This window comes from Herpailurus yagouaroundi, unplaced genomic scaffold, assembly GCF_014898765.1.
Source record: "Herpailurus yagouaroundi ecotype Mexico unplaced genomic scaffold, PumYag 210, whole genome shotgun sequence".
NCBI lineage: Eukaryota > Metazoa > Chordata > Mammalia > Carnivora > Felidae > Herpailurus > Herpailurus yagouaroundi.
In genome coordinates, this window is record NW_024412441.1 from 5,955,518 (window position 1) to 5,971,053 (window position 15,536).

The 15,536-nt window shown below is 41.9% G+C and overlaps 1 protein-coding gene across 1 annotated transcript; it reads right to left on the bottom strand.

The window, feature by feature from the left end:
• Positions 1 to 1,053: 1,053 nt before the first annotated feature.
• Positions 1,054 to 14,955, bottom strand: LOC121016226 (40S ribosomal protein S18-like). Its single transcript, XM_040453627.1, is given in 4 exon segments — positions 1,054 to 1,186; positions 1,188 to 1,634; positions 13,290 to 13,434; positions 14,900 to 14,955. Coding segments are annotated over 4 exon segments (744 nt in total). The 3' UTR covers positions 1,054 to 1,090.
• Positions 14,956 to 15,536: the final 581 nt, after the last annotated feature.

Consider the following 15,536-nt stretch of genomic DNA (forward strand, 5'->3'; position numbering starts at 1 on the left):
GATATATAAACATACATATACCCAATAATACATCCTGAAAAATGCACAAATTATAACTCTAGAGCTCAATAATTTTTCACAAAGTGAACACGTTGTATACCTCCAAAGTGAAGAAACAGAATACTGCTGTAATCCAAGAAAGCCCTTCTAGTCACTATGATCCCCTCCCAAAGATAGCCTCTATTCTGACTTCTCATATCATAAGTAAGTTTTACCTGATTTTGAATTATATATAAAAGAAATCATAATGAATTTTTCTGTGTGTTTGGTTCTTTTGCCCTTTATTATTTTTGTGAGATTTTTTCCACCATGTGTGTTTGCAATTAATCATTCTCAAAGCTGCTTATTATTCCATTATATAAGTACACCACAGTTGTAGCAGGGATGGACATGTAAGTTGTTTCCAGCATAGGGCTAATACACATAGTGCTCCCACGAACATTCTTATACGTGTCTTGTACACGAACATATGTATGCATTGTTGTTAGATTCCTGCTTTGTTTTTAGGTTGTATATTGAGTCATACTAGTAGCCATAATTTTCAGGGTCAGCACCACACTAATGTTTGATTTATAACATTATTCTCTGACAGCTATATTGAAATAGCTATAATAGAAATTCTACATTTGGTTAAAAATATTCAAGATTAGTCATTTTTCTAAACCCATGGCTCTAAAAAAACTCGATTTTGTTTTGAGCAGTTTTAGATTCACAGCATTATTGAGCAGAAGATACATAGATTTTCCATATATCCCCATGACCCCACACATGCACAACCTCCCCCTTATCAGTATCCCCCACTAGAATGATACATTTGTTACATTTGATGAACCTCGAGTGACACATCATTATCACCCTGTCCATAGTTTACATGAGGGTGCACTCTTGGTGTACGTTCTATGGGTTTGGACAAATTTAAATGACAAGTATCAGAATAGTTTCACTGCCCTAAAAATACTCAGTGCTTTGCCTATTCATCCCGCATGGCTTTTTCATTTTTTATATGGGGAACGCATTCGCCTCCCATGTATGAAAAGAACAGAAAAATTTTTATAGGCGTATAAACAATTAACAGACAAGGCCTACAGATTTATTTCTTCTTGGACACACCCATGGCGCCGCCACGGTGGTCTGTGCTCTTGGTGTGCTGGCCTTGGACATGAAGTCCCCAGAAGTGGTGCCAGCCTTCTGTAGGCCCAAATCTTCAGTTGTTCCAGGTCTTCGCAAAGTTTGTTGTCCAGACCATCGGCCAGGACCTGGCTGTATTTTCCATCCTTCACGTCTTTTTGTCTATTCAAAAACCAGTCTGGGAACTTACACTGGCGTGGATTCTGCATAATAGGGACTGCACATTCCACCTCATCCTCAGTGAGCTCTCCTGTCCTCTTGGTGAGATCATTGTCTGCTTTCCTCATCACCACATGAGCATATCTTTGCCCCACACCCTTAATTGCAGTGATGGCAAAGGTTACTTTCCACCACCCATTGATGTTGGGCACTTGCAAAATGTGCTGGAACTTCTCAGGGATCACTAGAGACGTGGTGGCAGCCCCAGTGGTGGTGTGTAGACCTCCTGTGGAAGAGAAGAGGAACACAAATGTTTTAAGTGCTCTCTGTGCCAGACACTGTGATAACTATTTTGATATATATTCTCATTAAAATCCTTACAACAATTTTATGAAATAGAGATTATGATCCCCATTTTTATAGGCAAAGGAAAGGGACCAGAAGGCAAAGCGATATGCTGAAGATCACGTAGCAAGGGTCTCGATAAACTAATCTTTGACTTCAAGTTAGGTGTTCTTTCTTTCTTTCTTTTTTTTTTTTTTTTCAACGTTTATTTATTTTTGGGACAGAGAGACAGAGCATGAACGGGGGAGGGGCAGAGAGAGAGGGAGACACAGAATCAGAAACAGGCTCCAGGCTCTGAGCCATCAGCCCAGAGCCTGACGCGGGGCTCGAACCCATGGACCGCGAGATCGTGACCTGGCTGAAGTCGGACGCTTAACTGACTGCGCCACCCAGGCGCCCCAAGTTAGGTGTTCTTTCTGCCATACCAATGAAAGAGAGGAAAATGTTTCTTCCACAGTCAGAAATATTTCATTGTACTAACATGTATTTGCATTTCTGTTTAATTATTGTGGTTAAGCATTTATCAAAATGAATTTCCATTATTTTTATTTGTTTGGAAAGGCTTAGAGGTTTTCTAAAACAAAAATTTAATCTAATGAAAAGTTTTCTTAACATTTAGGACTTTTTCTAAATCCTGGATTAGTTAAGAAATAATCACTGTATCTAATCACTTTTTTAATCTTGACAGATGAAAATATTACTTTTTAGTAGCCTTCAATTTTATTAGACTGCTAAAGCATGAGTTAAAAATCAAAGTAATAGCCTCATTGGTTATTTTCTTGAACTTTCTCTATTTCATAGAAATTTCTTCCATTCCTTCTTGGAAGAAGACAGCATGTTTTAAAAAATCCAGTTAGTTAAAATATAGTGTAATATTAGTTTCATGGGGAAAAATAGCATTTTAACAAAGTTGAACTAGAGTAGCACTACTGAACATATAAAGTTGTCAATTTGCTAGTAGTTACAATTTGTTGAGTTCTTGAAAAAAAAAATTAGATAACTAATAAAGGTACTATTATTTATGTAGCAATTTCTTTTTGTTTTTGTTTTTGTTTTTTTTTTTTTTTTGTAAGGTCAATTATCTACAGGTACCCTACAGGTCTTGGAATCTGTGTCAATCTCTCCTCGATGTTTTAGACTCCAGACTGAAGGTGACTCAAGTATCTATAGAAGCCAGGTACTACTATATATTAGTAAGGCATTTCACAACTAGGCATAGAAAGATCTGGTGACTTTTTGAAAGGGATTATGGTAAATTCCAGCTAATTTTTGTCATGCAGGATTATGGACTCAGAATTACCCTATCAGAAATTGGCAATGTAGATTTGATGTGAGCAGTCCTGATTTTCAGGGTACTATGTAGGCCAAACAAAACACATCTACAGACCAAACTTTACCTGTAGGCCTCCAATTTGAAACCTCTTTCCTAAACTCGGGAGGCCAGATTGATTTTCTTGTTTCCATTAATTTTAAATGAAGCTTTTTGAGTAGATAAAGGAAGTAAAGAGCTACCATGTTTCCTTATTGAGGAAAAGCTGCTGCAGAATGCCTAATGTACTGATGCCCTGGTTATAGAAGGCAGGATTCTTTAACCTAAAAGTTAGAGCTATTATATATATTGCTGGTCTAGAATAGAGGCCATTTTAATTTCTAATGCAGAGGAACTTGGAAAGTAGCACAGATGTAATTTGTATGTAAAAGGAGGAAAAGACACATACTCATTAAGTAATTTTGATGCCCTTTTCTCCCATGCTAAATAATGAATCTGTCAGTATCCTCCCTCAATTGCATTGCCATAGGATGGTAAAAAACAAAAACAAAAAAGGCAGTATTACTGTTTTTAAAAAAGAGGCTATTAAGATACATTTTGAAGATTTTCCTAAATTGATCCCTGTTTCTATTTAGTTGGCTCTTTAGTATAAATTCCATTGTGGCTGCGAGGCTGCCATTATCATGTTGTATTTTCAAACTGCCCATGGGAATAATTACCACCAAATGTTTTCAGTCCTCCATTGAGTTAATACTTTACCATCAAGCTCCCACATGTGTTGATGTGTTAAGGCCACTGAGGAGCCTCTGCCTTTTTCATCTAAGGAATTATATTGTTACCTTGTGTTCTTGCATCAGATCATACAGAGCCAGCTTAAGTTGAATTTGTGCTTAACAAGAAGTATATATCAGCCTTAAACTCTTTGGTTATATACAGATCAACATGTCTAGTAACAAACCCTCATCCATTTCTTCACCACACACATGCTCACACAGGTTGAAAGTACAGAATCAACCTGAGAATGTACATTTTGGAAACAGTGCCCACCAATGGGATAGAATTTTCAAAGATCTCTGCCAACTTGCTTAAAGATCTAAGCATTTATGGGTTAACAATCATGGGTTTTGAATTGCAAGCCTTGACCAGTCCAGAGAACAAACAGTCTGCTTGTAAAGCCTGTATGCTATTTTATTTTTGCCCAGCTTCTCTGGGGTGAGGACTTAAACTGATCAGTTCCTGAACATAACATCACAGTTACAAAAAGACAAATACTGTATGATTCCATTTGTAGGAGGTACTTAGAGTAGTCAAAAATAATAAAAAAAGAAAGTGTGATGTTAGTTTCCAGGAGTCAAGGGGAGGGGAGAACAGGGATTTATTGTTTAATGGGTATAGAGTTTCAGTTTTACAGGATGAAAGAATTAGGGGGATGGATGGTGGTAATGGTAGCACATTATGAATGTATTTAGCACCAATGAATTGGACACATAAAGATGGTTAAGATGGTAAATTTTGTTATGTGTATTTTACTAAATTAAAACAAACAAACAAACCCTGCTCCTGTAACAGCTCTGTCCCCTTTCCACATAGTTGATGTCACAAAATTACATCTTTGAACATTGTGTGCCACAAACCATAAACTAATTTGTGTAAATGCATTAATCAGAAAACAAAATTAGAGTTACAACCAAAGTTACAATAATGTTAGCTTTTAGACTAATAATTTTTAGAAAATGTATTATTCTCTTAATTCATGTGGATAACAAAAGGTAGAGTTACAAACCATTGTTACAGTAATAATAACTCTTATAATTGCCTATGTATTTACCTTTATTGAGATCTTTATTTTGTCATAAGCCTTCAAGTTACTGACTAGTGTTCTTTTATCTTGCAGTACTCCCTTGAGCATTTCTTTCAGGGTAGGCCTAGTGGTAATGAACTCCCTCAGCTTTTGTTTACCTGGGAAACTCTTTTTTTCTTTAATGTTTATTTTTATTTTTGATGGAGAGTGTGAGTGGGAGAGGGGCAAAGAGAGAGGGAGACAGAAGATTCAAAGTGGGCTCTGGGCTTACAGCATGGAGCCCAATGTGGGGCTCAAACTTATGAACTGTGAGACTATGACCTGAGCCAAAGTTGGACATTCAACTGAGCCACCCAGGCACCCCTATCTGGGAAAGTCTTAATTTCTCCCTCATTCTTAAAGGTTAATTTTGTTGGATATAGAATCTTGGTTGACAGTTTTTTTCTTTTAACACTTTGAATAGCACTGCCTTCTGGTCTCCAAGTTTTCTGATGAAAAATTTGCTGATAATCTTATTGAAGACCCCTTGTATATGACAAGTCCTTTTTCTCTTGTGGCTTTCAAGATGCTCTCTTTGGTTTTGTTTTTTGAAATTTAATAATAATATGTTTTAGTGTGGGTCTCTTTGAGTTCATCTTACTTGGAGTTCATTGGTCTTCTTAGGATATTTATTTCATGTCTTTCAACAAATTTAGGAAGTTTTCAGCCATTAATTCTTCATATATTCTCTTGGCTTCTTTATCTCTTCTTCTTCTGGGACTCACATGATGCATATGTTGTTCCACTTTAATGGTATTCCACAGGTCCCTTACGTTCTGGTCACTTTTATTTTTTTTCCTTTCTGTTCCTCAGACTTAATAATTTCTGTTTTCCCATCTTCAAGTTTGTTGGTTCTTTCTTCTGCTGAGAGAGCAAGAGTGAGCAGGAGTTGGGGAGAGGGGCAGAGAGAGAGGGAGAATCTTAAGCAGGTTTCACGCCCAGCAAAGAGCCTGACATGGGGCTAGATAACATAACTGTGAACATGACCTGAGCTGAAATCAAAAGTCAGATGCTTAACCAATTGAGCCACCCAGGTGCTCCTCTTTTTAGTTTTTCTATCTCTTCATTGATATTTCCATTTTGTTCAGGCATCATTTTCTTTACTTTCTTCAAATCTTTCTTTAGTTCTTTGAATATCTTTAAGACAGTGGTATTAAAGTCCTTGTCTAGTACTGTTGAGAACTGAGAGCAAACTGAGGTTTGATGGGGGGTGGGAGGGAGGAGAGGGTGGGTGATGGGTATTGAGGAGGGCACCTTTTGGGATGAGCACTGGGTGTTGTATGGAAACCAATTTGACAATAAATTTCATATATAATTAAAAAATATATATATAAATTAAAAAAAAATAAAGTACTTTCTTCCCTTCAAAAAAAAAAAATAAATAAAGTCCTTGTCTAGTAGATCTGCTATCAGTTCTTTTCAGGGACAGTTTCTGTCGATTTGTTTCTTCCTTTAAATGGACCATACTTTGCTTTTTTTTTAAATATGCTTTGTGATTTTTTTTTGTTGTTGTTGAAAACTGGACATTTGAATCTAATAATGTGGTAACTCTGGATATCAGATTCTCTCCCTTCCCTAAGGCTTTATAGTTTTTGTTTATTGTTTTGGGGTTTTTGATTGTTGTACGCTGTCTCTGTGCCAAGAATCTGAGGTGTAAACTTAATATCTTCTCAAGTCTTTTCTGAGCCTGCACCTTTCCCTGGGTGTGCATGATGACTTTCTAATTTTCCCTTTATATGGAGTTGCTTTTGAACATCCTACTCTTTCATGTCTGCTTCCCAAAAAGGGAAAATGAGAAAAATGGAGGGAGGAAAAAAGAGAATACTGACCCTTTCAATCCTCTGGAAGTTACTTCAGCTGGAAGGGGGAGAAGCTTGCAACAATGGAGGGAAGTGCAACAACAATGGCCAACTTCCTCTTTGTTGGCATCTCTGAGATCAGAAGCAGCAATCAGTAATCAGAGAACAGATACCCTATATTTGGAAGATATATCCTTTTTTACCCACCTGGATTCTGCAATCTGTGCACACTCTCCAGGAAAAGGTGCACAGCTGCCTGCTTTGGGACTGGGGATGTGAGAGGGCTAGTTGCTACTGTACTATAACTGAAATTGACTCAAAGTAACCAATTTACTGTTAAAGTCTTCCCCTGGAAGTTATAAGCCTTCAGTAGATTCTAGAGTCCCCAAAGAGTTAGACTGTCAGACAGATTCTGCCAGAGCAATTGTTGATTAGGTGGAAAGATAGATTCCTGGTGCTTTTTACCCTTCCCAGAATCCTCCTTGAAAACCATTCTTGGGGGGATTTGCATTCTGAAGAAGATGGCCCTTTATTATTTTTTTTAAGTTTATTTATTTATTTATTTATAATGTTTATTCTTGAGAGAGAGCAGAGAGAGAGAGAGACAGAGTGAGAGCAGGGGAGGGCAGAGAGAGAAGGAGACACAGATCTGAAGCAGGCTGTAGGCTCTGAGCTGTGAGCACAGAGTTTGATGTGGGACTTGAACCCATTAACCGTGATCATTACCTGAGCCAAAGTAGGACACTTAACTGACTGAACCACTGAGACACCCCTAGAAGATAGCCCTTTAAAGAAAAAAAAAGTTACTCTCTATTAAAATGTTATAAAATCCTAGCACCTTTTCTATATTTGACCTTTTTTCATTCAGTTGAAGCAGGGATTAGGGTGGGATGAGTGGGGTGAGTTGGGGCCTGGAAATAAGGGCTTTGTTTTCTAGACATAGGATTTCTTTTCAAGACATTTCAAAGGCCATATTGTAATAGGATCCTGCCCATTGTGCAGTGATCCCACACTGTTATATGTTTGACTGGGCCCTCATGACTTGGCTGACTTTTCTGTTTGTGCTACTCTAGGTTGTAGCATAGGCTGCCTGCAAAGCTGTTGCCTATATCATAATTTTACCTTCAAAAATTTTTAACATGTTCAATCTATTCTTCAGAAAAGTAAGAAATGTATACACAGAAACAGCCCGGGCTGGTCAATTTACAGCCACATTGTGGAAGTCTGTTTTCTCAAAATCATTGGGATGGTTTCAAAATCAAGTGAAGAGGGTACCTGATTATTCTGCTTATATAGTATTCAATCCTTGATTCAAAGTGGGAAGATGAGATTATTACACAGTTAAGAGCAAGAGGCATCTCTTTGTGCCTCAGAATAAGACCTTGATCTAGGAAGTAATTCTGGGAAGTCCTTGTTATTTTTCTAATTAAGTTTCTATTTAAATTCCAGTTAGTTAACATACAGTGTAATATTAGTTTCAGATGTAGAATTTAGTGATTCTATACAACACCTGGTGCTCATCACAAGTGCCCTCCTTAATACTTATCATATATTTAACCCATCCCCCATCCACGTCCACTCTGGTAACCATCAGTTTGTTCTCTATAGTTAAGAGTCTGTTTCTTGGTTTTCCTCTCTCTTCCCCCCCAACCATGTTCATTTGTTTTGTTTCTTAAATTCCATATATGAGTGAAATCATATGCTACTTGTCTTTCTCTGACTTATTTCATTTAGCATAATACACTTTAGCTCCATCCACATTGTTGCAAATGGCAAGATTTCATTCTTTTGGATGGCTGAATAATATTCCATTGTATGTGTGTTTGTGTGTGTGTGCACGCACACACACATATATATACACATTTCTTCTGATCCTTAAGCATGGAATGTTTTCCCATTTCTTTAAAAACATTTTTTTAATGTTAATTTTTAAGAGAGAGACAGAGTGCTAGGCGGGGGGGGGGGAGGGGGGGGGTTGTGCAGAGAGAATGGGAGACACAGAATCTGAAGCAGGCTCCAGGCTCCGCGCTGTCAGCACAGAGCCCGACACGGGGCTCCAACTCACAGACCGCAAGATCATGACCTGAGCTGAAGTCGAACACTTAACTGACTGAGCCACCCAGGTGCCCCTGTTTTTCCATTTCTTTGTGTCATTTTCCATTTCTTTCAGTAGTGTTTCATAGTTTTCAGAGTACATATCTTTTACCTCTTTGGTTACGTTTGTTCCTAGGTATCTTATGGTCCTTGTTATTTTCTGACTTGGTCTACTTGTTCAAAGGTACCCACACAACATATAGCTTTTGAAGGTAGTCCATGAGCCAAGATCAAGCTGTTTTCACCTTATATTTGGGGTTTTACTTGTCTTTGTTCCTTAGCTCTGCCTTCATCAAGGAAAAAAAAAAAAGAATAAAACAGAAAGACTGTGACCTTGTTGGTCAAGCAGCTTGTAATTTCTCCAGGCCAGAGGAGGAGAAACAATGCATTAAACTTCCTGAAGAGGTAAGTAAATTTAGGAGGACACAGAATTATTTGTGAGTCAGAGTTTTTCTCAACCTCAGCACTATCATCATTTTGGGCCAAATAATTCTTTGTTGTATGAGGCTATCCTGGGTTCTCTAGAATGGTTAGCAGCATTCTGGCCTCTATCCACTAGATGTCGGTAGAGTTTCCTGCTCACCCGCAACCAGTCATGACTAACAGAAATGTCTACAGGTCTTGCCAAATGGTTGAAAATCACTGGTTTGAGTTTTCCTAAAGAGTATAAAAACTACCAATCCATAGTTAAAACATAATAATTACTGGGTTGTGCTCTGGCAAAGAGGATCAGAGATACAGCAAAATAAGCGAATGCACTCCTTTATAAATCGTTGCTTACCATGCAAATCTGGTAAGCATCCTGAAGTGAGCACAGGGAAACAAAAAAGGGCTTATTTCGCTTTCAATTCATGCTCAGAAATCTAAATATCTCATGGAGTTTTGGCAAGAAGGAAGTAACTAATGTGCTTAGATTTCTCTCACAGGCAGAGGTTCATTACTGTCAAACATGAGATGTCTGCCTCTGGCTAAGTACTGCAGAGTCTCTCTTCCCTCCTGTTCTCTGGGGCACAGTGGTTTCTTGGTTCTTAGGAACTATGGGGCCTCAGGTTTAACGTTTTTCTTCTCATCTCTTGATGTCTTCCTACTTCTTCAGTGAGAAGCTCTGTTAGGATCTCCAGACTGTGGGAATGTCTGCTTCAAAGAGTGGAAATCTAAGGAAAGTGCCTTGCTTGCTTATGGATGGTGAATTGTTAAGTACTGAGTGCCATATTTCACAGAGGATGATCAAATTAACTCTAATAGGTGAGAAATTGGCATTGCCCCTAAACTGACGAACATTCAAATGAAGGTTTGAAAGAGGGTTTTTTGTGGCTTTCACAGAAAGCCATAGAGATAATAAGATTGAAAGCAGAATCTTTGGTGGGAAAACTAGTGGGAATGGGGTCATTCACCTTGAAGAAAAGATTGGAGATGAATCCCAAAGGGTCACTAAACAAAGAAGCTTCTAAGTGTTTTCTACCTCTGCCTAAGATAACAAAAAGAAATTAATATGGGTGTGAGGAATTTAAATTTATTTCAGGGGAACATTTCTGATAAGGCTTATCAGCTTTACAAAGGGTGCCAGAGGTGGTTCTGGAATCTTCTTTAAAAGTCTTTAAGAATTGCCTGGACTTGTTTCTGGCTGACTGGCTCAGATAGGGTGTGGTCCTACAAGGGATGGAATAGCCTTGTCAGTCTCACTGCTCTGGCACTTGAATGGCTCCATACACACATTGCAGTCAGCAGTGAGGTGACAGCCTGTAACCTACAGAGCCTTAACTTCATTCTCTAAATCAGGACTTGGGCAATGTTCTTTCATAGAGATGGGTTATTGATCAGATTCAGTGGATGGAGGGTTTTCACTGTGCCTTCTGTATATTGATTTAATGAGCAGTGTTGCCATATGGGTTCTCCCCGAAGCCGACTGAGATGGGGATCTATGTGCAGGCTGCTGTTCACTATGGAGTGTTTTTGGTATCAACAGTGTGGAAGGCAGGAGGAGAAAGTATGGGCAGGGGAGAAGTTAAGCCCTGAAGCAATCCCAACAAAGAATTCAGCTTGCCAGGAAAGCTCTGAAGCTGGGAAGGTGTGCCCAGATGGGGCTAGAGGGTCAGGTCTTCACACTCTTGTGGTGGGGTCCCTGGCTGGGGGCTGCCACCAGAAGGCAGGACCTTGGGCAGGGCAGCTTCCTTTGGCCCAGGCACTCTCAAAGAGGTCTGACAGCCAGGAGTCTTCTAGCAGCGCTTCACATGTGGGGGAACAAATCCTTCCTTCTGGAAGGGAAATCTGGGGGCGTATCACTGCAATCACCACAAGCAGCTTCCCCTGTCCTTTACTCACATCTGAGACTTGCCTTGACCTTTATTTATACAAGAAGCGTTTTCCCTGTTGCAGGGACATATTGCCCTTACCTCAGTCCGAGCCAACCGTGGCCACCGTAGAACACGGAGTAAATGCAGTCACAGATTCTGTTTGTTCTGAAATATATTCATTGCCTCCCGCCCTCCCTCTTCCTCACTTTCCTCCTTCAGCTCTCATCAGGCAGATTCACCTGCTTCCAATTTTAGCCTCGTGACAGCCAGCCTGGATGGCGAACTAAAAGTCAGCTGATTTCTTCCTCTTCAGAGTTTCTTCATTATTCCGTGAGTGGGCCCATGGCCCCCTCTGCCCGTGCCTTGCGCACGAATTCCCAGGGCAGTTGTGCAGCCAGCAGAAGGCTGGCCTGGAGCCGGGGTTAGCTCAGCCACCGGCTTTGGGATTTTGATCACGGCCTGTGTTCTCCATTAGCTCTCTAAAATGAGGAGGGGCCATTGGCCTGAGCGATCCCCAACATCTCTCCTAACTCCCACATCCAATGACTTTTTGATTCGAAGGGTTTTCACGAAAGGAAATGGGAACAAAAAGGGATGGCAGATTTCCTATTTAGTCTTTGCTTCCTGTCTCCCTCGCATAGGCTACTGGAACCTCCTCTCTCAGATAAATGCAAGATGTAGGATTCATTATGGCTTACCCTGAAGTGTTTGGGGGAGTGAAGGTTTAGAATCCCCAGGACATTTTGGAAATCAGTCTGAATGGAAATCAAAGTTCCTAGCAGCTGAACTTCGCCTGTGGCTGTGAGGTGAGTGAAGGTGAACCAGGACTAGCATTGAGCTGCATTTGAAATGCGCAAGGCAGTTAGTTCACTGCAGCAAAATTGGTTTCCCCTGCTGGGTTCATTCTGCTGGCTTTTCCTTTCTCTCTGCCTTTTCCTAATCTAAATGGATTTAGCTATCACTGCTGGTAGTTTCTCTGGCAAAAGCAGGAGATTGGGCCAGGATAAACACTGGCCAAACAGACTCAGGCTGAGGGAGACCAGATAAGACCCTTCAAACTGTCTTTTTTCATGCTTGGTGTCTCATTCGGTAATGACAGGCCATGACAAATGAGTGCCACAGAGTCAAGATAGCACAGAGTCTGGGAGCTGAAGAGGCTAGTGGAAAAGTGAACCTGGCTGTTGAGATAATAGAGCTGAGCTTATTTGCATAGTAACTCAGGTGTGGTTACTTATTGATGAAGCACATGTTCTCTGAGGTGTGGAAAATAGGCTAGCTGTGAACCCGATCCCTGCCCTAGAACACTCATCGTCAGGAGGCACAGCTCAGGGGGAACCCCCATCCTCAATTGCTTCCCCTTCCCGGGTTTTCTTTGAATTCCCTGAGCCTTTTCTAGCCTTGCCTTATGCTAGACTGTGAGGTCCTGGACCTCCTGTCTTTGGTCACTATCATCCCCCGTTTCCCTAATCTCACCTGGCACGGGGCAGGCCTTTAATAAATAAATGTGTAATGGAAGACACTTGGCAGTGAAGCTTACAGCTACTTGGGAGTTAGAGTGAGATAAACGCAAAAGAAGGCAGGACTTGTGTTTCGCAAAGTAGACACCCATCTTGAGGGAGAGGGGGAAGTAATGTTAGAGACTAAGGGACAGAAGAAGGGATCAGCTGTGAACCTACTGCAGGAGAAAAATCCCAAACAAATTTGACCTTCTTCCAAGTGCATGGTTTCAGTCCTCCAAAACAAGGGGAAAAACCATCCTGTCCACCCCCAAAATACCTACCTCAAACAGCAATTCCTCCAGACTCCTAGTGGTGCCCTAGTTACACAGCAGAAAGAACAAAGAAGTGATTTAAGCATCTCGACATTGAAAGAGCTATTGCCAAACACCAGAGGATCAGCAGAATCATTAGATTCCAGAAAATGCAGAACCTCTTAGGCCTCTGTATTCTTCCATCCTGATGTCACACTGCTGGCAGCCCACGCCGAGCTGCTGTATAAGAATGTGCTGCTAGAACCACGGGAGGAGGAAGGAAGGGCAAGGTCGCCTTGCTGGGAATTTGGAAGCTCTGTCTTGAAGACAGCTTAACCATCAATGGACACTGTGGTTTCTCTGCTCCCAGTGATGGAGGAACACAAGGGTGGCCCTTTGAGCTGACTGGACACAGATGTGGATGTGTCTGAGTTTATCAGTCACGGGCCTGATTTATCAGGATTATCAATTATCAGGATAAATTGGAAAACAATTTATCCCAGGTGGCTCAAATGAAAAACTTTAATTAAGAGATTAACAGAGATGCAAGCAGGGTTAAGGAAACAAATAGGGAGGTGCCCAGAGACTTCCATCACCTGGGAGCCATTACCTCCCTGAGGCTAAAGGGCAAAGGGGAGAAGGGAATTTTGGTCCCTGAACCACTTTTCCTGCTGGATGTCTCCCGTTGTTCAAACCGGAGACCATCAGCGAGGGTGCCCAGAAGGATGACTTTCTCAGAGGTCAGCTTCCTGGGGCTGGGAGCACATGGGGGTGAGGCAAAAGGAGAAAAACACGACAACAAACCTTATTGCCATTTGGCATATATATTTTAAAACATTTCAGATAGCTTCTTATGTGTTACCTCATTTAATCCTCAACACTAAAGCAAGTCTGAGCTGGGGGCTCTGGAGAACACCAGAGGCTGGTGCATACAGTGTTTTCTCACGCCTGAGAGCTCGGGCTGGGCTGAGGAGAGGGGAAGTGTGCTGAGCCTATCACGTGGAGCTCAAGGTGACAGGGGCTCTAAAACGCCAACTAGGAAGGAAGTCACTGGGACAGTGTCTGTGGGCAATCTGTCCACTTTCTACAGCCTTTGTAGTTTCCCCACGTTTGTGCATTTTATCCTGAATGGTTCCCAGTAGTAGGAACGTTGTCTTTTGATCAACGGGCAGCCCTGAGGGGAGAGATCCTCTGGGTTTCCTCCTTCTTCTGAGGAAAGAAGAGGAGGCTGGCTCCCTGGTGACATCACTGAGGGAGGAAAGGGAAGCAGAAGGGCCAGAAGCCAGATGATCCAGGGAAGGGGTTGTGGTTGGGGATGAGGGGCGCTTAGTCTATGCTCTGCTTCCCTGCCCGAGGGGTTGGGGTGGGGAGCTGTTGGCCATGGCTCACGTGCAAGCTGGAGTGAGGGACCCTTCAGCCACTCAGGCCAGTAGGCTGCAGACACTGACATTGGGTCTACCTTATTGTAAGGTAATCCAGGCCCGAGCGGCCATTTGATCTGAAAGGCAAGGTCTTATCACCAAATAAATATTTCATCATTCTTGGGCCCCGGTGAGCCGAGGCATGGACAGGACTTGAATCCCCTGCCCCCTCTCAGATGTCCACTGCCCAGGGAAGGGAGAGGAGGAGAGCCTGTGGCTGAGCCATTAGAGGAGGGGGGGGGGGGGGGGGGGGTCAGCAGCCAGGGCTCTGAGTTCTCCTCCCATGGCCTCCACCAAGGTGCTGAGTCACTTGGTCAGGCCACTTCTCTGTGTCTTAGTTTTCTCAGCTGCAAAATGGAAATGATGTCCCAGCCCAGCTCTAGTGCCTTTTGTTGTTGCAAAGATCAGAAGTGATAAGGCATGAAAGCATTTTGGAGGGCAGAAAATGATACACCTAATATGCTAATTATTAATGCTGACTGTGCCTTTTCAGAAAATATTCCTTAAGAGGCCTAAATCACATTTGAGTTGCTTTTTTTGCCTTCTTCATTTAACAGATATTTATCTAGCCCCTGCCCTGTGCCAGAGGCTTATATTTTGCCTGATGGATTGGCCGGCTTCTTTGTATATCCTTCATTTACCTGTCCTTTAAGGTTTTACTTTAACCTCTGCTCTCTAAGGTTGACAGTATAAAAGGAAGTCGAATGCTTGTTTGGGTTGATGAGAAGTATATTGGCTGAAATGAGATTTCATTGCCCCTGCTCATTCACTCATCTTAGTGACCTTCTGCCTTTTTTGCCTGTGGAGTCGCAGGCTGGGTCTGCTCCGGTTGCTGAGTGGCCCTCGGGGCGCCATGGCAACCACACAGGACCGCCACCAGGGAGTTCATGTCAGGTGGCGCCTTGCAGCTCATCAGCTGTGGGCTCAACAGAAAAGACACCCTTTCCCACTCTTTGAGGTGGAAAAAGGGGAAGAGATGCAGGTGTGCCAGATACAGCTCGGGCAGGCCACTGTCAGCAAGCTGCATTCATCAGGCTGGGATTTTCACTTGCAGCAGGACCTCTGCTGGCTGGGAAAGCAGGAGGCCGGGCTCCAGCAGAGAAAGGCACAGATGCCTGGCTTGGCTTACTAAATACCGGGATGTCCTCTGAGACCAAGAAGCCTAGGGGTAGAAGGGCTCCCACATGGTTGGGCAGTTTAGGGTTCCTTGCCTGTCCTGAAGGGGAACCATCCTGAGTTGCTCCTAGATAAATCATACACAGCCCCCATGTCCCGGACCCATAGTCTCTGGGTGTGTGATATACTTTTTTGTTCCTTTCTTTACTTAATAAAGCATTCATTAAAAGAATTTTTTTTTTACTGTTTAAATTTGTGTTTGAGAGACAGAGTGTGAGTGGGAGAGGGGCAGAGAGGGAGAGAGAGACACAGAATGGGAA